At 58.7% G+C, this 23,956-nt stretch overlaps 4 protein-coding genes and 1 long non-coding RNA gene across 15 annotated transcripts in view; 3 read left to right on the forward strand and 2 right to left on the reverse strand.

Moving 5' to 3' along the window:
• The window catches only part of COL11A2 (collagen type XI alpha 2 chain), a 29,638-nt gene extending 22,228 nt beyond the window's left edge, over positions 1-7,410 (reverse strand). For 5 of the 9 annotated variants that reach the window (XM_061397879.1, XM_061397878.1, XM_061397875.1 and 2 more), the window contains exons 1-5: positions 7,105-7,409; positions 4,225-4,374; positions 3,897-4,107; positions 2,953-3,115; positions 1,323-1,514 (exon numbers count right to left, since the gene is read on the reverse strand). In XM_061397879.1, the coding sequence (XP_061253863.1) occupies positions 1,323-1,514; positions 2,953-3,115; positions 3,897-4,107; positions 4,225-4,374; positions 7,105-7,186 (798 nt within the window). In that variant the 5' untranslated portion in view covers positions 7,187-7,409. Of the gene's footprint in view, positions 1-113; positions 192-1,322; positions 1,515-2,952; positions 3,116-3,896; positions 4,108-4,224; positions 4,375-7,104 lie in introns of all 9 variants that reach the window. The other 4 variants (XM_061397877.1, XM_061397876.1, XM_061397872.1 and 1 more) reach the window with 2 other exon arrangements.
• LOC133236085 (uncharacterized) lies at positions 582-2,130 on the forward strand. The gene is made up of 2 exons (XR_009732725.1): positions 582-1,124; positions 1,446-2,130. It is a non-coding gene; the product is annotated as an uncharacterized LOC133236085 (long non-coding RNA).
• A 1,139-nt stretch (positions 7,411-8,549) lies between the features above and the next one.
• Positions 8,550-15,102, reverse strand: RXRB (retinoid X receptor beta). 2 transcript variants are annotated; one of them, XM_061397881.1, is made up of 10 exons: positions 14,868-15,102; positions 13,970-14,217; positions 13,314-13,470; positions 12,791-12,970; positions 11,498-11,670; positions 10,823-10,952; positions 10,478-10,610; positions 10,271-10,362; positions 9,848-9,953; positions 8,550-9,737 (listed from the first exon to the last, which is right to left on the reverse strand). In XM_061397881.1, exons 1-10 carry the CDS (start codon positions 15,100-15,102, stop codon positions 9,590-9,592), a joined length of 1,602 nt encoding a protein of 533 aa, XP_061253865.1. In that variant the 3' UTR covers positions 8,550-9,589. The 2 variants fall into 2 exon arrangements, with proteins under 2 accessions (XP_061253865.1, XP_061253864.1); XM_061397880.1 differs by having other exon boundaries at positions 10,271-10,374.
• Positions 15,103-15,469: 367 nt separating this feature from the next.
• SLC39A7 (solute carrier family 39 member 7) lies at positions 15,470-20,047 on the forward strand. The gene is made up of 8 exons (XM_061397882.1): positions 15,470-15,565; positions 15,874-16,288; positions 16,378-16,546; positions 16,704-16,757; positions 16,891-17,055; positions 17,204-17,344; positions 17,551-17,747; positions 19,186-20,047. The coding sequence occupies exons 2-8, from the start codon at positions 15,878-15,880 to the stop codon at positions 19,456-19,458; spliced, it is 1,410 nt and encodes a 469-aa protein (XP_061253866.1). The 5' UTR covers positions 15,470-15,565; positions 15,874-15,877; the 3' UTR covers positions 19,459-20,047.
• A 96-nt stretch (positions 20,048-20,143) lies between these two features.
• On the forward strand, positions 20,144-22,379 carry HSD17B8 (hydroxysteroid 17-beta dehydrogenase 8). Of its 2 annotated transcripts, none has more exons than XM_061397884.1 (9): positions 20,144-20,306; positions 20,463-20,680; positions 20,788-20,904; positions 21,020-21,133; positions 21,215-21,300; positions 21,393-21,477; positions 21,692-21,734; positions 21,889-21,963; positions 22,187-22,379. In XM_061397884.1, the coding sequence occupies exons 1-9, from the start codon at positions 20,261-20,263 to the stop codon at positions 22,201-22,203; spliced, it is 801 nt and encodes a 266-aa protein (XP_061253868.1). In that variant the 5' UTR covers positions 20,144-20,260; the 3' UTR covers positions 22,204-22,379. The 2 variants fall into 2 exon arrangements, with proteins under 2 accessions (XP_061253868.1, XP_061253869.1); XM_061397885.1 differs by having other exon boundaries at positions 21,020-21,112.
• The last annotated feature ends 1,577 nt before the right edge of the window (positions 22,380-23,956 follow it).

A 23,956-nucleotide genomic window follows, 5' to 3' on the forward strand; every position in this document is an offset into this window, starting at 1 on the left:
AATCTAGATACAAGGTGGCTCTCCCCAAAGTGGGAAGGGGAGGACCGTGTCTTAGATGTTTGCAAGGGGTTGGTGGGGAGAACAGGGCAAGGGAAGGGGTCCCTCAAGTTTACCTGATAATCAGGGGTGGTGCCCGTAGTCATCACATCATAATAGGGGGGCTCGTAGTCATAGTAGAGAGACTCAGTGGACTGGGGTTGGGGGAGGGGCGGTGGGAACAGGTGGGGGGGGAGAGGAGGTGGATGGGAGTTGGGGATGATGGAGGGATAGGAGTCAGGAGAGAGATGGGGGTGAGGAGGGGGGTGGGGAGGCAGATGGGAAGGGGGGTGGGGAGGAGGATGGGAAGGGGGTGGGGAGGAGGATGGGAAGGGGGTGGGGAGGAGGATGGGAAGGGGGTGGGGAGGAGGATGGGAAGGGGGGTGGGAAGCGGGGTGGGGAGGGGGATGGGAAGGGGGGTGGGGAGGAGGATGGGAAGGGGGTGGGGAGGAGGATGGGAAGGGGTGGGGAGGGGGGTGGGAAGCGGGGTGGGGAGGAGGATGGGAAGGGGGTGGGGAGGAGGATGGGAAGGGGGGTGGGGAGGAGGATGGGAAGGGGGGTGGGGAAGCGGGGTGGGAAGGGGGGTGAGTCCCGAATGTGGGACAGAAGCAGACATGATTAAGAGATTGAGCCTCCAACCTTCAGACCACTGACCCCAGATCACACTTGTCACTCTAGCTGTCAGGACTCCACCCCACTCAGAGCCTCCCTGCCCTTCCCTCCACCCCCACCAACAGCCCCCGATCCTGCCCCTCCTGGGGCAAGCAGGGGCCAGAGACAGGGCCCTGCCCGCTAGCTTGCACAGGCCTCTACCTCCTACTCCTTCTCCACATCTCTTCCTGGGTCTCCTCAGTTCAACTTCTCCTGTCTCTGTCTCTCCCTCCTCAGCTCTCCCAACCTCTGCCCACATCCCCCAATTCTCACCCCCACCCTCCATGGCCTCCCAATCTCTTAATTCAAGGAAGAGATGGAAAACCCAAGGACACAGTTCCAGGAAGACTAGCAGAGGAGGAGACACAAGCAGGGGACACAGTGCCCAGCCACGAATTCTTCATAACGACTTTTTATTTTTAAATGAAAATAAAAAGGTTGATGAATGAGGACTGGGAGGAGGGCAGGGTGATGGCAATAGAGGGGATGGTTGGGGAGGGGGTACTGGGGGGGAGAACAGGAGCCCAACATTGGACGGGGGCTCTGGGCCATTGGGGGAATTCCCCTGGGGCACTGTGGTGGCGGCTTCCCTCCCCGGGGCGTGCTGCAGTTTGGGGTGCACCCAGCTCCCTCACCTGTGCCTGGGGTTCCTGGTTTTGTGGCCTGTGAAGTCTTGGTGGTTGCTGCTTCGGAGATCTCTGCGTTCTGTGAGATGGCTCTCTCTGAGGTCTCTCCCTCCAACCCCCCTCGCACTCCAGCTCCTTCTGGTCACAGGATTCGTAGGCAGCTTGCACTCCCGGGATGATGGAAAGCTCCTGAATATCACCCTGCAAAGAGGAAGGGACAGGAATGGAGGCAGGTGGAGAGGGCTTCAGAGAGATGCAGCGTAGAGCCTGGGACATGGGTCAGAGTTAGACTACATGATGGAGACAGCCAGCACCAGCCCGCCCACATGCATGGTTTCTTTCCAGGTCTCAAAAGACCTTCTCTCATAATCCCATTGAACCTTCACAACAACTAGACAGCTGGACAAGGATCAGAGTCAGCAGGACAAGGATCTTCATGCTCATTTTCCAAGCACAGTGAATTCATAAAAGTTCCAAGGGATGATGACTGGCCCAAGGTCACGCCAAGTGGTAGAATCAGGACTAGACTTCAAGCCTTCCACCCTAAGTTCAGCTCTTGGCCTACACCCTGCTCATGTGATCATGCATGAGCCTGTTTACAGGGGCTTCTGGAGACCTAAGGTTGGAGACCCAACCTTAGTTGCTTTGACCTTCCAGTGCAGTGATGATAAGAATTCTCTGGACCTCTAGAAACGGGAAGAAGCCAATTCTGATTTCCAATGGCATATACTTGTGCCCACATGTGGTACTGAGCAAACCCTGTTCGGGGGTGGGTTATAGCTTGGGAATACTGTCTCAACTCCAGAGCAGAACTTGGGATGATAGAGATCTGATGATATTCTTCGGCGTTCCCCTTGGCTCTGACCCAGCAGGTATTCAGAAAACATTGACTGGCTGGGTGGGTGCATGGACGGATGGATGGGTAGATGGATAGATGGCTGGGTGGGTAAATGGGGGCTCAGACACTTGACTGAATGAGAGGGTGGATGGATGATGAGTGAGTGAATGTATGTATGGGTGGACTGATACAGAGGAAAATGAGAGGCACAGAGTAGATAGAAATGGAAGTAGATGGAAGAAGTGAAGAAATGGCTGGATGGAGAGTCGGGGGTTGAAGAGATGGGTGGGTAAACGGGATGCCTGCATGTATCCTTCCATGCACATGCAGATAGGGTGGATGAGCAGATGGATGAATGAGTAGATGGATGCATGACTTCGGATGGATGGATGGACGGAAGGACAGATGAATAGATGGGTGGTTTCGAGGAAGGAGTGGCTAAGCAGGGGAAGAATAGGCAGGTGGGAGAATACAAGCCCAAATGCTTGAGTAGGTGGGTGAGTATGTAAATGAACAGATGGGTGGATGGATGGGTGGATGGATCAGTTGAGGGAGTGGATGGATGGGTAGACTAATGAAAACTGCCTGACGGAATAAATGATTATGGACAATCCTGCCATATAAACGGGCACTTAATTCTTCTACAAAAAAAAAAAAGTAGTCCTAAAGAGAGGAAGTAGAAAAAGACATTTATGAAAGGAAAAGTGAAGGGTCAAGACACAGGAAGATGGAGTACTGAGGTCAGGAGGGGAGTGAACGCAGATACAGGACCAGCGTCCTCTCTCTAGTTGCTGTGGTTACCTCAAAGACTTCCTCATCCAGGATCCGAGCACCGAAGATGATCACGCCCCGGGTGTCCAGTACTGGACGGGCGCTCCGGGGGAGGGGTCGAGTGACTCGCTTCTTACAGTCAATTATGAGGGTGACAGACTGGCCCTTCACAGCCACAGCCACACGGTGCCACCTGGTCATGGGAGCGGGGAGAGGTTCCAGTGACTGACTGACGGGAGGAAAGTCACGAGAGCTGGGGAGCTGCTGATGAAAAGGCTGACAAGCCAATGGTAACACAGTAGCAGTCACAGTAGCTACCATTTACTGGGTGCTTACAACACCCCAGGCACCATGCAATCACTTTCTCATTTGATTTTCATAATTCTACTATCCCTATTTTTCAGACATAGAAACCAAGTCTCAAAAAAGTCAAGCAGATATGTATGGCTAAGTCCCTTTGCTATCTACCTGAAACTATCACAACATTGTTAATTGGCTATACTCCAATATAAAATCAAAAGTTTTTTTTTAATAAAAATGAATAAAAGAAAAAAAAACACTCGAGTAACTTGCCCAAGGTACAAGGTAGTCCTACGCACCAGGATTTAATCTCTGAAGCCCAAACTCTGGGCTAGAAGAGACTTGACTAAAGTTTGGGCAGTGGGTAAGCGAGTGGTGGCCCAAAGGGATTTCCTAGATTAGGGGGCGGAAATTGAAGGCAGGAGGAGAAGTGGGTGACAGAGGATGAGATGGTTGGATGGCATCACCGACTCAATGGACATGAGTTTGAGCAAGCTCCAGGAGATGGTGAAGGACAGGGAAGCCTGGCATGCTGCAGTCAAGGGGTCACAAAGAGTCAGACACGACTTAGCTACTGAACAACAAGGATTAGGGAGTGGGCGTTCTGGGAGCAGGAACCAGAGGGGAGCTCCTAAGAGACAGTCCTGACAGGCCAGAGGAGTGCACTGACTTACTTGCCATCCGCCAGGCTGAGGCCTCGGAAGACAGGCTGAGCCGGCGGTTGCGGCCGCCCAGTCTGGTCCTCGTACAGGAAGCGGACAGGTCGGCCGAGCTCCAGGCCCAGCTGCCGGACGCCCTGAGCACTGTAGAGGGTCAGGAGGGGCGCCTGGAGGCCCGGGCGGGCCCGGACCGCAGTCAGCAGAGAGAAATCTTTGGGAAAGCCTCCTGGGACACAGACACACAGCGGGAGGGAGAGGCAAGGTGAGCCATCAACCCCTTCCCCTCTGATCCCACCCCCCGGCCTCGCCCGCAGTTATCCCTGCTTCGGTAGGTCACCCATACCTGGAAAGAGCTGACGGGTGGGTGCACTGAGCTGGGCGGGTCGGGACACTCGGTAGGCCACATCAGCTGGACAGATACCTCTTGCCCTCCGGACACCGTCAGGGAGGGCGGGGAACCTCAGGGCCCGAAGCACGTCCACGGGGGCTGTGCCTGGGAGAGTTTGTGAGGGTCAGGGCAAGGCGCGCACTCCCAGGGGGGCACGCACAGGGGACTTTGGGGGTCTAGAGATCAGGTTCCTGGGGCTCAAACTCCCTGCAGGATGTAAGTCAACCTCGCCCTTCCACGCTTCTGAACAGAGCATGCATGGATGGGAAACCAAGTCACCTGTACAAAGGCAGCGCTGGGCCTGCACTCAGCTCCATGCCCACCACCACCCCTCCTCCCAGCCTCGGCCTTCCTCACGCTCTCCCTGTCTCCATCTCTCAGCCTATGAATCTCTATTCTTTCTTTTTTTTTTAAAGAAAGCCCGAGTAACTATTTTAATCAGTTTATTATTTACTTTCTGGCTGTGCCGCTTGGCATGTAGTACCCTATTTGCCCAGCGGGGATCAAACCCGTGCCCCCTTAACCACGGGGCCACCAGGGAAGTCTCTCTATTCATCTCTCTCCTCCAACTCTCCACCTGCCTCCCCTTCACGTGCTCTGTCGGTCTCCGTATCTGTTGGTCTCTCTCTCTGGTTCTTCCATCTTCCTCTGCTTCCCTCGCCCTCTACCCATCTTTTCCTTTCTCTGGCTCTTCCTTCCTCTCGGTCTCTGGGTCTCTGGCCTCTGTCCAGTGTCTCCAGCATAAACAACATCTGGGCAAGCCATCATCCTGGGCACGGGAGGGGCTGGGGGCCACCAGGGAGGGGGTAGACAGGCAGCTCTACGGAGAGGGGGCGTCAAGCTGCTGCAGGCCCCGTGTTTGGGGGAGGCGGGGGCCACTCCGACCACACAGAGAAAGGAGATACAAGAAGGAGCCAGCCCCGGAGCCCGTGCCCCTGGCTGGGGAGATGGGCTGGGGTGGGGGGGCACACGGGGAGCCTGAAGCTGCCACGCAGAGCCGGAGCAGATCCAGGGCCCAGAGCCACACATCTGCAGATCCCATCAGAGTCCTCTGCCCAAAACCCGGGCAAGCTCCCCACACCTGGATCTTCGACCCTGCCCCACCACCCCCGCCACCCGTGGCCCAAAGATTCTAGAGCCAGGCCACCAGCCCTGTCCACCTAGAACTCGGCTTCCGAGGGCTCAAACTCCCCAGAAGACAGAGGTCACCTCTTTCTCCCTCACTCCCCCAAACACACGCTGCTCACACCATCAGTTCCAGATTGGAAGAAAACCAAAGAAAGTTCCAGCAAAACTTTCAGAGAAGTGTGGGGCAGGGCAGGGGCCAGAGAGATCAGGAGCGCAGAGCTGGGTGGGGTGGGTGAGGTGGGGCGGGCAGGCAGAGAAAAGGCCCTTTGAGTCCAGAAGCCGGGAAACCACGGCCTTGCCCCCTCCCACCTCCCTGCCCTAGCCTGGCCCCCGCGTGTGGCAGCTCCGCAAACATCAACACACAAGGGCCGCTTTGAGAGACGAAGGGTAAGTAAGACAGAGACACAGAGACTCACAGAGACCCCAGGCCAAGGAGACCTCAGGGGCCCCCACCCTCTACCAAACCCCAGGAGAGTCCAGCTCAACCCTATAGACGGCCTAGCCACAGGTCTGCCCACCCGGCTTCCTACTTCATGTCACATAGGGGCCCCCCTGGCTCTGGCCTCAGTCTGCCCCAGTCTCCCCACTGGTGACCCCATCACCCCCACCACTCTGCCCAGTTCTGATGAATTCCACACTAACCCACTTCCCTCCAGAGTCCCACCTCTACCCACTCAGCCCCCAAATAAGAGAGAGTCATCTCAGCCACCTCCCTGCCTCCACGTTAAAGGATCCCTTTTCTCTCTAAAAAAAACTCCTAGGGTCTACAGACATCCCGTACTTCAATTTTCTGTCCCTGAGCTCCTCCTGTCTTGAAAGTTCTTCCTTCCGAAATCTAATCTAAATCCTTGATGCTGCTTTTCTGACCAGAAGAAATAAATAGTCAAGTTATATGCCAATCAGTCTCCAGGGTTTGCGGTGGGGGGGCTTACTCCAGCCTGCCTAGTACCCAGGTACTCTCAGCCTCCTCCTCTCCGACGTCAAACCCCCTTTCCCCAGAGCCAGGACTTCTGGATCCCGGGGAAAAGAAGGAAAAGGTTGGGATTGTGGAGGCCAGAGTCCCAGGGGAGCCCGGCTGGGCAGAGGGGGAGGGGCAGGGCAGGAATGCAGAGCGTTGGCTCCCGCCTCAGACACCTGATCCTGGCCTGTCCAGCGGCCGTCCTGTTGGCAGTCAGCCCCACAGCTCCCCAGAGCCAGCCGCGTGGCAGGATCGAGGGCACGGAGGGGGAAGGGGATCCTGTCGGGGGAACCAGTGAGACAACAGTCCAGGTACCCCTTCTTTCTCTACCTACCGGGCTCTGCTCCTATCCAAGGATGCTCGCCCTCACACCCCACAGATGTGGGCAGGAAGAAGACAGACATGCACCTCCCATCCATCAACACTCGCATCTGCCCCTGACTCCAGCACCTGGCTGGACCACACTGGCCCTGCTGGAGGACCCCAGCATCCAGCCCCACTCAGTGACCCTCCACCATTCAGCCTTACCTGCCCTCCCCTGGTCACTTCAGAGAGGAAAACAAATCTCCATTCTGGCTCCAAGGGACCCAGGTGTCCTGCCCTCCAGCCTGGACCCTTGACCGCCCCAAATCCCATTCTCAGACCCAGAAGCGTCCCCCCTCGTCCCTACATATCCTCTGTCCCCTGTCCCGAGGACATGCGGACCTCCAGCCTGATTCCGACGACCCAGGCGTTGGGACTCCGCTTACCTGCCCAGGCGGGGGCGGCGCTCAGCCCCAGCAATAGCAGCACCAGCAGCAGGAGGTGATGGCAGCGGCTGCACCGCTCCATGGCTGGCACCCGGAACGCCCGGTCCCGGGGACCAGGGGACGCCGGTGGCGCTGGGTACCCCGAGGCTGCAAGAGAGCGAGCACGCCGGGCTCCTGGGGAAGTCGGAGGCTGCCGGGTGGCCACGGCTCTCAGGGACCCAGCTCCATTAAGTGGGGCGCCGTCGGGGCTCCGGCGCTGTTCCCTCCTCGGTGGCCGCCGCTCCTGTGTGTCCCCGGCCACCCTAGCGGCCCAGAGCCCCCAGCTCGCTCCCGCCCCCGGCCCAGCCCCTGCCTCCAACCGCCCGCCCACAGCCACCGAGGGAAACCCCACCCCCTATCTCCACCTGGTTGGGGGGGGGCGCGAACGGGAACCCTCCCTCGCAGCCCTCGGGCTGCTCTCCTCTGCTTCTCGCAGGGACTCAGTGGCCTGTACTTTAGGATGCTCTTTTCGGGGAACCCCAATATCTCTTCCCTAGTCTACTTTGGGGGGACCCAGAGGTCCAGTCACAAGACCCCTCCCCCAATCCTCCCCCTTGGAGACCCAGAGCCCCTTTTCAGCAGAGTCCGGGGCGGGATGTAGTGGGAGGGGAGAGACGGGCCCAGGGGTCGCTACCTCCCCTCACCCCATCTGGTCTCCATAATTATTTCCCCTCTGCCCGGCCCGCCCGCTGTAATTACAGAGCCCGGCCCGGAGCTGGGTATTTATAGACACCGCTATAGATAGCGACTGGGGACCTGCAACCCGACGGCCGCGGGCAGCGTGGGGGGCGGGGGCGTCAAGGCTGGGCGGGGGTGCGCTAGAGGGGAGGCCCGAGACTGAACAGACACACATACAGGCTGATCGGGTCCCAGGGGATGGAGGGGAGGGCACCACGTAAGGGCGTCCTGGAGCCCAGGTGGAGAGGCATCCAGTCGGGGAGGGGGGCGGCCACACGGGTTGGCAGAGTCCGGGAATCGGGGTCACTCGGGGACGAGGCCGCCTCCAGGCGGGCAACGCCGGAGGAGGCCTCGGCGCTCTACGCCCAGGGCGCCCCCACGGGCGGGCACGGCGCCGGGTCTGCCCGGAGCCCGTGGCGTGGCCGGAGGGCCGCCCGGAGCGAGCCGAGGCGCCGCCGCCCGCTGGCGCTGGGAGGGCGCCGGGGAACAAGGAGCCTTTGAGAGCCGGCCGCCCTCCTCCACGGCCGCCCCGCCCCGGCCGGCGCACCCTCGGCCCCCTCCCTCGCCACAAAGCGCGCCTTGTGTCCCCCCACCCCCGCGCCCGCCTCCCAGCCCCAGGGAACTACGGCGGCGGCCGCAGCGGCGTCCAGGGAGCACGCCCCACCGGATACCCTCCCACCCGCGGCCAGGGGCGGCGTTCCTCCCCACCCCCAAGACAGTCACCTCGGTCCAGAAAACAGCGATTTTAATTTGAAAGCGATTTTATGTGAGTGAAAGACAGGGGAAGAGAACCCCGGAGAGAAGAGCCGCCGGGCAGAAGTCATGCAGCCCCAGCACCCCACCTCCGCAGGCCGGCCATCTCCCCTCAATCAGGCCCTGACACTCAGTGTCCCAGGCTCTGCGGGGTGAGCCCGGGGCTGCAGGGGGAGCTGAAACGGGAAAGGCCTGAGGACAACTCACCACCCCGGCCCTGCCCTCAGCCCAGGCCCCTTCCCCAAGACAGACATAAGAGCCGCAGAGAACCCAGAGCACCCTGGCCCCTGCCTTTCCCAGACACCACCTCCACCACTGGCATCTCTTAGTCAACCTGGGGAAGTACAGTACTTCTTTGAGTCTAACTGCAAGTCTCTGTCCTCGAGGAAATTAAAAATAGCAGATGGGTTCCCACCACCCCTTCACCACCACCACCTTTTTCAGTCTGACTGCTGGAGGTGGGGAAGTGTGAGACAGGACTCTGGCCAGGAGACAGTGACAGGGTCCCTTCCTTCCAGAGAAGCCCCCATCTGCCAGGCTGGGTTAGAGGAAGGCCTGTCAGAGCTTGCCTCCCATGTCCATCAGTTTGGGGGGCCTGCCCCCCAACGTCCATCTCTGCGGGAGTTCTCTTTCCATTCTTCGGATGGGGATGCCGAGTCAGGCAAGACGACAAGAAGCAAGGACCTGGGAGCAAGGCCAGGGCTTTGTGCTGGGGGAGGAGAAGCCACTCCAGGCTGGAGTTCTGAAAGCCCCCCAGACCATGGCAGAGCCAAACTCGGAGACTCGAGGCCGCCGCAGGGAGAGGCCCACCAGGTCTGGGTCCCTCTGACTTGGGACCTCAAGCAAACCCTTGCAGGGTTTAGGGACACCCCCTGGAGGCCTCAGTTCTGCCCTGTGCTCCTCCTTCCCATCAAGATTCTAGGAACACAGTCCCTCCCCACCCAGCCCGAAGGCCCAGAATCCCTCGCCGCTGTGCCCTCCCCCAGCATGAGGAACAGCACGTCTGTGAGTGGGCTCAGGCCAGTTGGTGGGGAGCCTCAAGCATCTCCATGAGGAAGGTGTCGATGGGGGTGTCGCCGATGAGCTTGAAGAAAAACAGATGCTCTAGACACTTAAGGCCTATGGACCTGAGAGCAGGAAGACGCAGCAGCAGCTTGGCAAACCTGAGGGCATGGGAGATGCTGAGTAAGAGCTGGGGCCACGCGGGCTCTGAACACGCCCCGGTGGCACCCCCACCCCAGCGCGGGCCCGGGGCCCCTCAGCGCTATCTCACCGGCCCTGTTGCTCAGGGTACTTCTGTTTGCAGTAGGTCTCCAGGGATGCATATACTTTCTCTCGCAGGACCTCAACCTCGCTGGGGTTGGAGAGGCCCTTGGCATCTGGGATGGCAGAAGAGAGGAGGAAGAGGAAGGAGGACTAATCAAACCAGGACAAATGCGGAGACATGGCCCACACGAAGTTCCTTCTGGGCCCCACCTACACACCCTTCACCAAATGCCTGGCCAGGGAAGCGGGGCACAAAGGGTCTGGGGGATGGGACTGGAAAGGGGATGTTTTTCAACGAATGTGGGTTCCTCTTGGTCAGCTGGGAGATTTCTAGGTTGAGGGGGGCAGCTGGGTAACTGAGGAGTCTCCGAAGAAGAGGCGGCTGCAAGGCTGCCTGGGTCTTGAGGAACAGGGGCAGCCCTCCTCTTACCTGGATTGAACAGAATGATTGCCCGCAGGCAGCCAAGTTCTGTCTTGTCCATCCTCATGTCCCGCATTTTGGACACTAGCTCTGTCAGCACCCTGGAGAGGGACCTGCAGGTCACTCAAAGGTCACAGCTCAGCCAGCCTTGGACACGGACCAGCCTATAGCCCCGCCCCCTCGACCACCAGGCCAGCCCAGCTGAGGGCCACTGACCTATCGAAGATGGCTCCCACGCCTGCGGAATGGGCCGAGTTGCGGTGCACGTGGAGACCTGTGGCGAGGAGGATGCCGTCTCGGACATCGATGGATCGGTGAGAGAAGGAGGCGATGAGCAGCTCGTTCCACCCTGGGGGGGCGGGCGGGGGGGTGCCACAAGGGTCAGGGGCCAGGGACAAGGCCACGGGATGGAGAGCACATTGAGGGAAGGGGAGAAGAGGGGGTGAGGTCAACGAGACTGGCTCCCTGAAAATGCAAGGTAAGGTCTCTGGGGTCCCTGAAGGTCAGGAGGTCCAAGAGGGGTCCAAAGACAAGAGGTCTGAGGGGTCCAAGGTCACTGACCTGCCCGTAGCAATATGACCTGGTCATCCAGAGGCAAGGAGGAAAAGTGGGGGATCCTCTTTGCCCACTCAACAAGCGTGAAGAGCTGTTTGTCAGCTGCCTGGCAGATGTTGGTCACAGGGTCATTTGGCTGCAGGGATGAGGGCTCAGAGTTACAGGAGGTTTGAAGCACACTAGGAAACCCCCCACCATAAACCCTTTGGACAGTTCCCTGGTGGCTCAGTTGATAAAGAATCCACCTGCAAAGCAGGAGACCCAGGTTCAGTGCCTGGGTGGGGAAGATCCTCTGGAGAAGGAAATGACAACCCACTCCAGTACTCTTGCTTGGAAAATCCCATGGACAGAGGAGCCCGGGGGGCTACAGTCCATGGGGTCGCAAAGTCGGACACAACTTAGCGACTAAACCAGCACCTTATCTCTTCAAGCCCCTTCTGAACCCACTCCTGCTCTTCTGGCATTCAGGAAGACAACTGTTAATTTGGGACTTGCCTGTGGCTGTTTTGGGAGTGAGGACAGAGGATGCTACCATGCCCACCTCAGATGTGAGAGACCATGTCTGGGGGCACTTCCAGCCCCCGGCAGTGTGAAGTGGTGGTGAGGGGAAGGGACGGGAGCAGGAGATAGCACAGACCTAGCCCGCGGCCCCCCACCCCCAGCAGGAAGGAGCGCACTCACGCTGCTGCCGCTGCCCCCGGTCCCCCCGGGACCCTCCACGCCCTGGTCGCTCTTCTGCTCCACAGCAAGCTCTGCCTCCAGGATCCTGTCCACAGGCATCTCCTCGGGGGCTCCCCCAGCACCCTCCCCATCCCCGTCTTTGTCTTTCCCCCGTTGACGCTCCTCCTGTACAGCTAAGGGGGAGGGGGAAGGAGGAGAGAAAAATGGAGAGTCAGTAGTCAGCCGTGAGGAGATTCCAAAGTGTCCTTAGGGCCATATCGGGGTCTCCTGGCCTAACTCAGAAGATATTTATAGAAATTGGGGAAGTCACTTGAAACCACGGCATATTTGTGGCAGTCTAGACACAAGAGTTATGAAAGAACAGATGACTACTCCAAGAAGTAAAAGAGGTGGACAGAGAAATTAGCAGAAAACTAACATTTAAACAGAAGGCCTTCTACATACTAAAAAACATGCCAAGCGTGCTTTAACATTCACTCCAGTATTTATAACCACCCTGTGAGCTCTTGACCCCATTTTTAAAGATACCGATTTTGAGGCAGTTCATTAAAACAGTTTGTCCAAGTTCACACAATACATGGCACATCATACATGTAAACCTAAGTGTTCCTAACTGCAAATCTGGTGTTCTTCCGACTCAACCAAGTGGCAGGAGAAGGCGCACTGGGCCTGGGTCTTCAGGGACATGGATTCTGATCCCAGACCTGTCACTCTTTTGTTGCATGACCTTGGGAAAGCCAGGCTTCAAGCTCATCTTCTCTAAAATGAGGCAGGTGACCAACATAAACTCCCTAAAGCATCTCTCTCAGGATTTCAGAATCAGACTAAGATAAAACAGAGAGAAAAAAGAGGAAAGATGTTTTGGGAGTCTTTTAGTAAAGCCTGCAGTTTAAGAGAGCACAATCCCAGAGTTTGGAGAAGCCAACACAGATACCACGGAGACAGAGACCAGAGTGGAAGGCGGGTTCAAAGAGAAGAAAAGCTAATCCGGTTAGAGAGGGGGAGCTAGAGAAACCATCCTGGAGAAGGAAAAGTGATCCTAGCACCAGCCTGGGGTGAGGGGGTGGGTGGTGGTCAGAGGTTCAGGCCAGAGTGGCAGAACCATTAAGAAGGAAACTCAAGGGACCAGATCAGGGTACCAGGGAGGAGAGCGAATGTGCATGGGAGAGATGAATGAAACAGCGCCCTCTGGAGGAGAGAGAGGGGCCCCGCCTTCCAGAGAGGGCGGACCCGGAAGTGCTCCCTCCCCCTCCTCCCACAGGGCACAAGGGGAGGCCTGGGGCAGGCCCTTACCCTCCCTCTTCATGCCAGTAGCCAGGCACTTCTGGTAGCGGCAGTACTGACAGCGGTTCCGCTGGCGCTTGTCCACCGTGCAGTCCTTGTTGTCCCGGCACGAGTAGGTCAGGTCCTTACGGATGGTGCGCTTGAAGAAGCCTTTGCAGCCCTCGCAGCTGTAAACCCCGTAGTGTTTGCCTGTGAGACGAGAGGAGGGACAGTGAGACTGCACGCACACCCTGGGCCACTAGGGCTCCTGTCCACCTCCTCCTGCCCACCCTACCCCCAGCAAACTTAGTGAACCAGGATGTGAGGGATGATACAGTTCCATTCTTCTCAGGGTTCAAAAACCCTAGCCCAGTCCCCTTCCCCCTCTGACCAACCCCCACCCCAAATCTAAGCTGGAGGTTCCTCAATTCTCATCACGCCTCTCCCAGTTCACTAGCTCAAACAAAACCTCACGAGCCCCTGGGAATCCCCCAGATGATGGTATGTGGTACACACACTCTCTTCCTCCCTGCTAGTCCTCTGAGCCCCATACCTGAGCTTCGGTCCCCGCAGATTGCACATAGCCGTTTGCCAGCCCCAGGGCCACCTGGAGGGGGTGGACAGTGCAGGCCCCGGACCCCTAAGACTGGTGGCTTCACATCTTCAGGGGGGCCAGACCCACCCCCAGGGAGCGACACTGTTGAGTTAATCTGGGATGGGGGAAATAGGGAAGTCACAGGGAGACTCATTGGGAAGGATAATCTCTCAGAGGGGACGGGCATCATTCTCTACCACCTAGGCAGGGCCCTGCACCGCACGTTACAAAGAACACTACACTGCCGTGCCTGGGAAGGGCCACCCCTGGAGCACAACCCCGAAGAGATAAGACATAACGGTCCCCTGAAACTGTGCAACACAATGGCCCCAAAGGGCTTTTATCTCAGAAGGGCAGATGGGACCAAAAAGGCAAAAAAATCACTGATAGACAAAAGGGACATCAAGAATAGCAGGTTCTTTTATAGCACTGGCGAGGAGGCGTGCACTGAAAGCTCAGTGGCACCTCAGGAAGGGCCAGGGGTTTCACAAGGACCACAAGCCTGCCAAGACTAGAAGCTCAGTGCACCAGGGAAGTTCATACAAGGATCTAGGGTCAGGAAGAAAACAAGGAAACGAAAGTGGAGAGGCAGTTAAGTGGTCACGACCTCTCACCTGGGGACTGCTGACAGGCCCGGAGAATCCTGGGGGAGCTGGAGGGGGCAGGCCGGGGGACCCCATGGAAGAGCTGATAACTGGGAAGGGGGAGCCCAGTGGTGGGGGTGGCATCGAGGGTGGTGGTGGAGCCCCAGAACCTCCAAGGGACGCAGCTGCTGAAGGGGGCAAGGGTGGTCCTGGAGGAGAAGGGGGAGCGGCCCCCTGGGGAAGGGGATTTGGGGAGGAACTGTCTGGGCTCCGGGAGTCTGGGGGGCGAGGGAGGGTACACACAGGCACAGACACACAGAGACAGGAGAGACAAAAAGAGAAAATGAGTCTTGGATCACCCAACGGGAGACTTCATTCTCTCTCTCTGATTTCCCCACCGCGCCCCCATCTCACCCCTTCCCAAGTCCAGACAGCCTACTGCCAAACAAGGGCTGAACCCCTAATCGTGGTGGGAGGAGGGGGCTGACAAACGAGAGGAGAGCTGACGGGAGGCAAGCTCCAAGTAGTGAATTTGGCCACCCCAGGCCGGACGCGTCTCGTGTGGGTGGGGCAGCACGTGGGGGGAACCCGCCAGCCTCTGCACTCCCAGCTCGCCGCCCGAACGTGCAGGGGAGAGACCCCGCCGAGGGCGCGGAACTCGCCTCCCAACGTCCAGGGTCCTCAGGCTCGAGGACTGGGGCCCTGCGCCGGGGACCGCGGGGGAGCCGGGCCTCCGGCGGCCGCCACTGGGAGAGCGGAAGCGCCCCCTGGCCGCCCCGCCCCGGGGGCAGGGCACTGCGGCCCCCGGGAGGAGGGGACGCGTGTTTACAAACAAGGGGGCGGGGGCGCCCGGGAGAGCGCCCGGGAGGGGGAAGGGGCCGCCGGCGTCGGGGTCTCGGCGCCCGGGCCCGTCTGCGGGCTCACTCACCCCGCCCGCTGTCGCCCATCCCGTCCCGTCCAGCCTCCCCCGGCTCCGGCTCCGGGGCCTGCTGTCCTCCGGCCGCCGCCGCCGCCGCCGCCGCCGCCGCGGGATCCAGCCAGGGCCGCCGCCGCCGCCACCGGGACGCGACCCCACAATGCATTTCTTTTCGCACCCCCACCGGCCCACACTGCCCTGCGGCATGCCGCTGGGGGAGGAAGGGCGGGCGCGCAGCCCAAGACATGACTCCCGGCAGAGTGTAAGGACGCCGAGCGGCACCAGGGATTCCCGAGGACCGCTCGGGGGGACGAGCCGAGCACGAGGAAGCCCCAGAGAAAACGACTCTGGCTTCAACCAGGTCAAACTAAGCGCTTCGCCCGGCCCTGTACCAAAATGACAGCGCCAATGTGGCAGCCATCTTGGTATAGACGGGAAGTCTTCGCGCTAGTTCCCGCCCCCTCGTCCAGTTGGAAACGGAGGAGGCGGTCTTCTCCCGCCTGTTGCCAGTCTCGCCCGGCATCCCCTCAAATAACCTCCACGTCCGCGCATGCGCGCCAGGGCTGGCCCGCATCCCCGCAGCCCGGAGTGCGGCCATATTGGTAAAGGTACTGGGACCGAGGTAGAACGGGACTTCCCAGTTCTCGCGGGAGCTAGGGGCGGGACTGCCACGTCCGAGCAAACCGGGAGAGGAGAGGATCCCGGAGCCGGTGAGAATTCTCTGCTTTTCTCTACTGTCCTTTCCAGGCCCTTTTCCTCACCTTGCGGGTCATAGAGACGAGAGCCCAGAGAGTCCATAAAGTGGAGGATCAAAGCCTAGAGCGGAGCCCCGGGGGCCCTGTATCAGGGAAGGGGTTCGGGGATAAAGAGAGTCTCGGGAACAATGTGGGTGGGGACAGAACGGAATGGGGGAGCGGCCCATAGAAGTGGACGGTGGGCGCGGACGGAGTAAAGCGGACCCCGCATGGGTGTAGAAGTGAGGGCCAAGTGGAGTCACTCTCTCTGTCCCTCTGGTCAGCGTGATGGCCAGAGGCCTGGGGGCCCCCCGCTGGGTGGCCGTGGGACTGCTGACCTGGGCGGCCTTGGGGCTGCTAGTGGCCGGACACGGGGGTCATGGAGACCTGTACGAAGACCTGCACGAGGACTTCCACGGCCACAGCCACAGGCACTCACATGAGGATTTCCACCACGGACACAGCCATGCCCATGGCCACGGCCACACTCACGAGAGCATCTGGCATGGGCATACCCACGGTCACGACCACGGACATTTACACGAGGATTTGCACCATGGACATAGTCACGGCCACTCCCATGAGAGCCTCCACCACCGGGGACACGGACATGACCATGAGCACAGCCATGGAGGCTCTGGGGAGTCTGGGGCTCCAGGCGTCAAGCAGGACCTGGACACTGTCACTCTCTGGGCCTATGTGAGTCCCCTGGGGATGGGGCAGAGGGAGGCTAATGCTGTATTGTTGGGAAACCCCACACCTCTTAACCCCTGACTCTCCCTCACCAGGCACTGGGGGCCACGGTGCTGATCTCTGCAGCTCCATTTTTTGTCCTCTTTCTTATTCCTGTGGAGTCAAATTCCCCTCGCCACCGCTCTCTGCTCCAGATCTTGCTGAGTTTTGCTTCTGGTGGGCTCTTGGGAGATGCTTTCCTGCACCTCATCCCTCATGCTTTGGGTAAGTGATCTTTCGCTTCTACCTTAAATCTTAATGAATTTTAGTCTTTGGGCAAGACTGTTCTTTCCCCTTTGTGACCCCTGACCTTCCATTGTACCTGCAAATACACACCCCTTGCTTGGTTCCCTCACCTGGCCTTTTCTCCCTTTTCTTCCAGAACCTCATTCTCACCACCCTCCAGAGCAGCCAGGACATGGACATTCCCACAGTGGTGAGGAAGGGGCGGGTAGGGACATGGGTTGGGGTGCTGGAGAAGGTCTATCTCTCCTGTTCTTCTCCTATGCTTGGGGAGGAAGAGTTTGGCATCCACGTCTCCCTTAATGTCTCAATGCATCTATTCCCAGGCCAGGGCCCCATTCTCTCTGTGGGACTGTGGGTCCTCAGTGGAATTGTCGCCTTTCTTGTGGTGGAGAAATTTGTGAGACATGTAAAAGGAGGACATGGACACAGTCACGGACATGGACATGCTCATGGTCACACACATGGAAGTCATGAACATGGAAGACAGGGTGAGCCCAGGAACAGTCTTTCTGAAAGCCATATTGCCTACCTTTGGATCTCCTCATTTTAAGGTTCTGAAGTGGGAGACTACCCTCGTGAGGATACATTGGCAGATCTTTGTTCTCCGCTTACACCAATTCCTTTCTTCACGTACAGAGCGTTCTTCGAAGGAGAAACAGAGCTCAGAGGAAGAAGAAAAGGAGGCAGGGGCGTTGAGGAAGAGGAGAGGGGGGAGTACAAGGCCCAAAGATGGGCCAGTGAGACCTCAGAATGCTGAAGAGGAGAAAGCAGGGTCAGGTGAGAGCCAGGGTTCCATAGGCTTGGGCAAGAGACATAGTTGTGGATTGCTGGAAATAGTGCTGTGGGTGATGGCAGGTATCTGGGAAATACTGGAGCTGGATATGAAGTGGTTTCTTGGGGAGATGTGATAATGGCTGATCATGGCTGGGACTAGGGGTGATGAATGCCTCTAACTGTTTCATCTTCCATTTCTCCTGTAAAAGACCTGCGTGTATCAGGGTACCTGAACTTGGCTGCAGACCTGGCACACAACTTCACGGATGGTCTAGCCATTGGTGCTTCATTTCGAGGGGGCCGGGGGCTGGGGATCCTGACCACAATGACTGTTCTGCTCCATGAGGTGCCCCATGAAGTCGGAGACTTTGCCATCTTGGTCCAGTCTGGCTGCAGCAAAAAGCAGGTTGGTGATGGCGTACACCAAACATGGTTGCCTCAAGTCCTTTACCCTCTCTCACCTAGCCCCAACCCAGACTGCCACTCATGAGTTCCAAAGAAATTGTACTACAGGCATACTTTGTTTTATTGTGTTTCTGTATTGCACTTAGCAGATACTGCATTTTTTACAGATTTGTAGCAACCCTCTGTTGAGCGAGCCTTTTGATACCTTTCTTCCAACACTCCGAGCCTTTTGATACCTTTCTTCCAACACTGTTTGTTTACTTCACATCTGTGTCACAGTTTGGTAGTTCTTGCAACATTTCAAGCATTTTCATTATTGTTTGTTACGTTGATCTGTGATCTTTGATGTTGCTGCTGCTGCCGCTACTAAGTCACTTCACTGGTGTCAGACTCTGTGCGACCCCATGGATGGCAGCCCACCAGGCTCCCCCGTCCTTGGGATTCTCCAGGCAAGAATACTGGAGTGGGTTGCCATTTCTTTCTCCAATGCATGAAAGTGAAAAGTGAAAGTAAAAAGTGAAAATGAAGTCGCTCAGTCGTGTCCGACTCTTTGCGACCCCATGGACTGCAGCCCATCAGGCTCCTCCGTCCATGGGATTTCCAGGCAAGAGTACTGGAGTGGGGTGCCATTGCCTTGTTCCAACTTGCTGAAGGCTTAGGTGATGGAGAAGGCAATGGCACCCCACTCCAGTACTCTTGCCTGGAAAATCCCATGGACGGAGGAGCCTGGTGGGCTTCAGTCCATGGGGTGGCTAAGAGTCGGACACGACTGAGCGACTTCACTTTCATTTTTCACTTTCATGCATTGGAGAAGGAAATGGCAGCCCACTCCAGTGTTCTTGCCTGGAGAATCCCAGGGACGGGGAGCCTGGTGGGCTGCCGTCTGTGGGGTCGCACAGAGTCAGACACGACTGAAGCGACTTAGCAGCAGCAGCAGCCTTTTTTAATCAGTAGAGTATTTTTTAATTAGCTCTTACATTGTAGGTATAATGCTATGCACACTTACAGGATAGTATAAATATATGCACTGGGAAACTAAAAAATTCATGTGACTTGCTTTATTGTGATGGTCTCACAGTATCTCTGAGGTATGCCTGTATTGGTGACAGTGGATTCTCTAGTAGTGAAAAGAAGTTACGTTTGTCTTGCAGTTCAGTAGTTCTTGAACTGTGATGCAGAAACCATTTGAATAGTATAAGGGTCTTTCACACCGTGCCCCCTACCCTGACCTGTTGAGTCAGAAGGTCTGTGGAAAAGGAACTCTTTGTTATAAGATCTTTCAGAAAGTGTCTATTCTAGCCCCCCCTCTTTTTGCTTTACTCTTTAGTTTCCAAGGACATGCACCCAATTCATGTACACCTAGACCATTCCAGCCATGTCTAAACCACTGATAACCTTTAGACGTTGATGAGTGCCTCTCTCTCTTTTCTGCCCACCAGGCGATGCGTCTGCAACTACTGACGGCAGTAGGGGCACTGGCAGGCACAGCCTGTGCCCTTCTAACTGAAGGAGGGGCAGTGGGCAGTGAAGTTGCAGGTGGCGCAGGTCCTGGCTGGATTCTGCCATTCACTGCTGGTGGCTTTATCTATGTAGCAACGGTGTCGGTGTTGCCTGAGCTGTTGAGGGAGGCATCACCATTGCAGTCACTTCTGGAGGTGCTGGGGCTGCTGGGGGGAGTTGTCATGATGGTGTTGATTGCCCACCTCGAGTGAGAGATGGGGTAAACCAGCCACAAACCTCTAGCCTCTAAGCCCTCCAGGTCAGGGGTCTGTGGAAGCTGGGGGTCCTGGCCTGGGACATCTACCAAAGGAGAGAGTTGTATCCTAGGGAAATGGTGACTTTGGCTTGAGGGCTGTCAAGATCTGGCATACAGGGGCTGCAGGGGTGAGGATGACGCCCAGAGGGACCATAGTGTTGGGCACGTGCTGACCATGTTGTTGGGTTTGAGGACTAAAGCCAGAAGGCTGAGAGAGGAGTCATGGCAGCCTGCCCCACGTCCCCCACCCCACCTGTTCACAGAGGACCAAGCTGCCACACACAGGCTTCTCCAGGGCCCACCTCCCTCTCTCCCGCCTGTTGGTGGAGGCTCCAGGGAAGACCAGAGCCCTCGACAAAGGGAGTAGCAGAAGTCGGGGATAAACGTCAATCGTGTGACCTGATTTGGGAGTGATTGGGGGGTGGGGCGGGGACGGCTAGTTGCTAATCTCACGGCCTAATTTTTTTTTGTTTCTATTCTTTTATATTACTTTGAATAGAGGAGTGGTGGGGACCGGAAATAAAGCCCTCGGACCTTTCGTTCCACGCGCAGTCTTTGTCTTTTTCGGGGGATTGGGGGCTCCCTTCCCTCGGCTCCCTAGGTCCCCCAAGCAGCGGCGCCTGGCCACGCCCCCGCGGCGGGGTCCGGCCCCGCCCGTGGCCGCCGGCGGGGATTCGATTGGCTCGGCTTCGCGCTAGCCGCGCCCCCTCTGTGCTCGGAGTGGCCCAGCGTGGAGCCCCGCCTGGCCGCCGGCCGTCATGGCGTCTCCGCTCCGATTGCGCTCCGCGCTGGCCCTGGTTACAGGTGAGGGGCTCCTCTACCGGGCGGGTTGGGGCGCCACAGTGACGTCCGGGGCTCGCCATCCGGCCGCGCAGTCGCCCTGATCTCCGGCCCGGGTCTTACTACCTCTGCGCCCCACTGACCTCTGACCCCGCGCCCGCTTGTCCTCTCCCGTCCCAGGTGCGGGCGGCGGCATTGGCCGCGCCATCAGCGTGCGCCTCGCCGCCGAGGGGGCCGCCGTAGCCGCTTGCGACCTGGACGGGGCAGCAGCGCGTGAGACGGTGCAGCTGCTGGGAGGGCCGGGGACCGAGGAGGGGGCGCCCCGCGGAGCCCACGCCGCCTTCCAGGCTGATGTGTCTGAGGCAGGGGCCGCTAGGCGCCTGCTGGAGCAAGTGCAGGTGAAAGCAAGACGCCCTCGCCCTTTTAAAGCCCTATAGCGTTGCCTCCACGGCCCTCGGCTCTACACGGTTTCTCGGTGTGTAACCCCCGACCCCCTCCTCCACAGGCCTGCTTTTCTCGCCCGCCGTCTGTCGTTGTGTCCTGTGCGGGCATCACCAGAGATGAATTTCTACTCCACATGTCTGAGGACAACTGGGACAAAGTCATAGCTGTCAACCTCAAGGTGGTGGTGACCTCTGAACCGGTGACTTCTGGGTCCTCTAGCCTGGGGAAAGAGTTGGAGGACCGTCACCCCAACTGATCCTTCCTGCCTTGTGACTTCCCCTCTCCACCACCAGGGCATCTTTCTAGTCACTCAGGCTGCAGCCCAAGCCCTCGTGTCCAGCGGCTGTCCTGGCTCCATCATCAACATCAGTAGCATCATAGGCAAGGTCAGGCTGAGCTGGGAGGAGGTGAGCCAGTCAAGTGGGCACAGAGAGGAGAGCCCCTCCTTGTGACCCCTGACTCATCCCACATCTCCGGCGCACCCATAGGTGGGGAACATGGGACAGACAAACTATGCAGCATCCAAGGCTGGAGTGATTGGGCTGACCCAGTCTGCAGCCCGGGAACTTGGACGGTTGGTCAGACGCCTGGGGGCATGTGAAAAGTCAGAGGAAGGGGTCAGTGTTCAGTCCTTTCTGGAGTCAGCAGACACTCTCCTTTCCACAGACACGGGATCCGCTGTAACAGTGTCCTCCCAGGATTCATTAGAACACCCATGACCCAGAAAGTGCCACAGAAAGTGCTGGACAAGGTAGGAGACTGTGGGTGGAGGGCAGAACCATTCAGAGACCAGCCTCTCTGGGCTTCAGAGAGAGGATGCTGGGCCCAGTGCAAGGCAAACAGCAGATAGTCAACAACTGCACAGGGAATGAAGACCGCCCCCCGCCCCCCCCCAAAAATCACACCTTTTCCTACAGAAAACCCACAAAAGAAACTTTCACTCACATATGAGTGTTTCCTTACAGGTTACTGGAATGATCCCAATGGCACATATGGGGAACCCTGAGGGTGAGCACTGAATGAAGATACCAAAGTCTGTGGTATCTGAGGGGGGGGTCTCACCAAGATTGGTAGTGGGGGGTTAGGGAGGATTCTGGTGGGAGGTGACAGCTACTTTGGGTCTGTGAGTGAGGATTCTGCCCACTCCCCTCCACTCCCATAGATGTGGCAGATGTCGTCGCATTCTTGGCATCTGAAGACAGTGGATACATCACAGGGGCATCAGTGGAAGTCACTGGTATGAGGCCATCGTGGGGAGAAAGAGGGCAGAGAAGTCGAACCCAGACGATAGGAGAAAGCTAACGAGAGGAGTCTGGCGCCACCGAGAGGAGTCTGGCGCCACCGAGGGAAGGGAAGGGCAGGGCAGGAGTTCCCAGAGGCCAGGGACAGAAGTGGGCGCCTCCCCTGCTGCCGGCTTGTCTCCACCTACACATCTGTCCAAATGTTTCTGCCCCTCCCAGGAGGTCTTTTCATGTAACTGCCTCAAGGACCCTGGACTCTGCTCACCCCCCCACTGCTCTGCTGGCCTCCTGCTGATGAGGACTCGGAGTTCCCAGGCTACAAAAGGGGTGGCTGTGTATGGCTCAGGAATGCTGAATATGGGAGGCAGGGGTGCTTGTGACCCTAATAAATTCCAAAACCTCTTCCCTGCCACCTCCGGTTCTTCTTGTGTCCAAGTCCTCAGACCCTTCCCCACCTCCCCCTCCTTTCCCTTTTGCGAAGGATTGTTCCCTTTCACTGCCTGGTCTCCCAGGGCAACCCCCGCCGCCGGGTGTGAGAGGCGAGAGTGTGTGTCCCTGTGTGTGCCTGTGTGTGCGTGACACTCTGGGTCTTTTGGAGGGAGGGGTCTCTGCCCCACCCCTGCCACTGATCCTGTAGCCCTAGTCCCTTCCCCCCAATTCCCTGGGTCCTTACAGTCCCCAAGGGTGATTTGTTCACGGTCCCATCCTGGTGTCCAGTCTAGCCTTGAGAGGGGGTCTTGGAACAGGTGGCCCTCCCCCACCCCTCTCCTTTCTCTGAGTTCCCCCTCCCCTTTCTCTCCACCTTACAATAGCTGCAGCCGGCCAGGGGTCGGATGGGGGGATTAGGGGAGGGGGCCAGGATTAGGGGAGTGGGCCAGCCGATGAAAGGGGCTGGAGGAGAGCAGAAGGAAGGGAGGGGGCTGGGAGGAGGAGGAGGAAGGGGAGGGGGTCCGCGCTAATCGACTCTGGAGCCCACATAAGGACTGGCCACGGACTGAAGGAGAGGACAGGGAAGTAGGGGGAACCGGGGGAGGGGGTGAGGGGACCCACTGCGGCCTTGCCCCAGACACAGGCCACCCCCTGGCAGTTGCAGCCCAAGTCCTGGAACCCCAGTTCAGGCTGGAGGAGACGGGACGCCCATCACGATCTTTTCCCCCCACCCCGCCCCCCGTACCCCTCTCATCCCCTGCCCTCAATGGGGACCGGTCTGCCCCTACCTCTTCTCTTCCTTCCCCGACCCTTCCTTTACTGCGAAGTCCTGGAGGAGGCTTATGCCCGCTTCCCGCTCCAGACATTCGGCCCCTGGCGGGCCCCCCGCCCCCGCCACGACACGCGCACACCGGTCCCCGAGAGGGGCCCCACCTCGTGCGGGTGCGTGTGTGTCCCTGCTTCCGCGTGGTGCCTCCATCCCCCCGTACCTCCCGGGCGCCTCCCTCCCCCGCCCCGGGCCGCGGCTCCTGATTGTCCAAACGCAATTCTCGAGTCTCTAGCTCTGGCCGAGAGTTGAGTCTGGACGTCCCGAGCCGTCGCCCCCAAACCTCGAGGGGGAGAGCGGGTCGGAGGGTGTAGGGAGAGCCAAGGCGGAGGGCGGCGCAGGTCCCCCGGGTGGGGAGGGGATCCTGGGCAAGTCGGGACTCGGCAGTGTTCACGGGGCCGGAGGACGGCAGCGGCAGAGACTCCTCTGCGGCTTTCCCCGCCTCCGCCCGGGGATCCCGGGCTGGGACTGCGGAGAAGCCGTGCGGGGGAAGCGGGCACGCAGGCCCCCAGAGCCGCCGGGGGGAGGCGGCCCCTCTCCCCACGCCCGCCGTCCCCTCCCAGGGGTTCAGCGACACCGGGCCCCGCCCTGCGGAGCGGAGGCCTCCACGGGGGCTTCGGGGAGGGGACGGCGCCAGCCCGGGGACAGGAGCGCGGTCCCCGCGCGGCGCGGGCCCCGGGGGCGGGGAACCGGCGTCCACGGCGCTGCCACCCGCGCGCGCCTCCGGGTGACGT

The sequence above is a fragment of the Bos javanicus genome, chromosome 23 (genome assembly GCF_032452875.1).
Source record: "Bos javanicus breed banteng chromosome 23, ARS-OSU_banteng_1.0, whole genome shotgun sequence".
NCBI lineage: Eukaryota > Metazoa > Chordata > Mammalia > Artiodactyla > Bovidae > Bos > Bos javanicus.

Bases quoted from the DNA above. Each gene is read 5' to 3' on its own strand.
- RXRB (XM_061397880.1), bottom strand. From the start codon at position 15,102: ATGTCTTGGGCTGCGCGCCCGCCCTTCCTCCCCCAGCGGCATGCCGCA. The intron at 13,471-13,969 runs GTGAGAGGTCGT...CCCCCATCCCAG, and splicing joins GGCCTGTCAGCAGTCCCCAG to ATTAACTCAACAGTGTCGCT. The intron at 11,671-12,790 runs GTAAGGGCCTGC...CCTCCCCCTTAG, and splicing joins TACTGGCATGAAGAGGGAGG to CTGTACAGGAGGAGCGTCAA.
- SLC39A7 (XM_061397882.1), top strand. From the start codon at position 15,878: ATGGCCAGAGGCCTGGGGGCCCCCCGCTGGGTGGCCGTGGGACTGCTG. The intron at 16,289-16,377 runs GTGAGTCCCCTG...CTCCCTCACCAG, and splicing joins CTGTCACTCTCTGGGCCTAT to GCACTGGGGGCCACGGTGCT. The intron at 17,345-17,550 runs GTGAGAGCCAGG...CTCCTGTAAAAG, and splicing joins AGAGGAGAAAGCAGGGTCAG to ACCTGCGTGTATCAGGGTAC.
- HSD17B8 (XM_061397884.1), top strand. From the start codon at position 20,261: ATGGCGTCTCCGCTCCGATTGCGCTCCGCGCTGGCCCTGGTTACAG. The intron at 21,478-21,691 runs GTAGGAGACTGT...GTTTCCTTACAG, and splicing joins CACAGAAAGTGCTGGACAAG to GTTACTGGAATGATCCCAAT. The intron at 21,735-21,888 runs GTGAGCACTGAA...CCACTCCCATAG, and splicing joins ACATATGGGGAACCCTGAGG to ATGTGGCAGATGTCGTCGCA.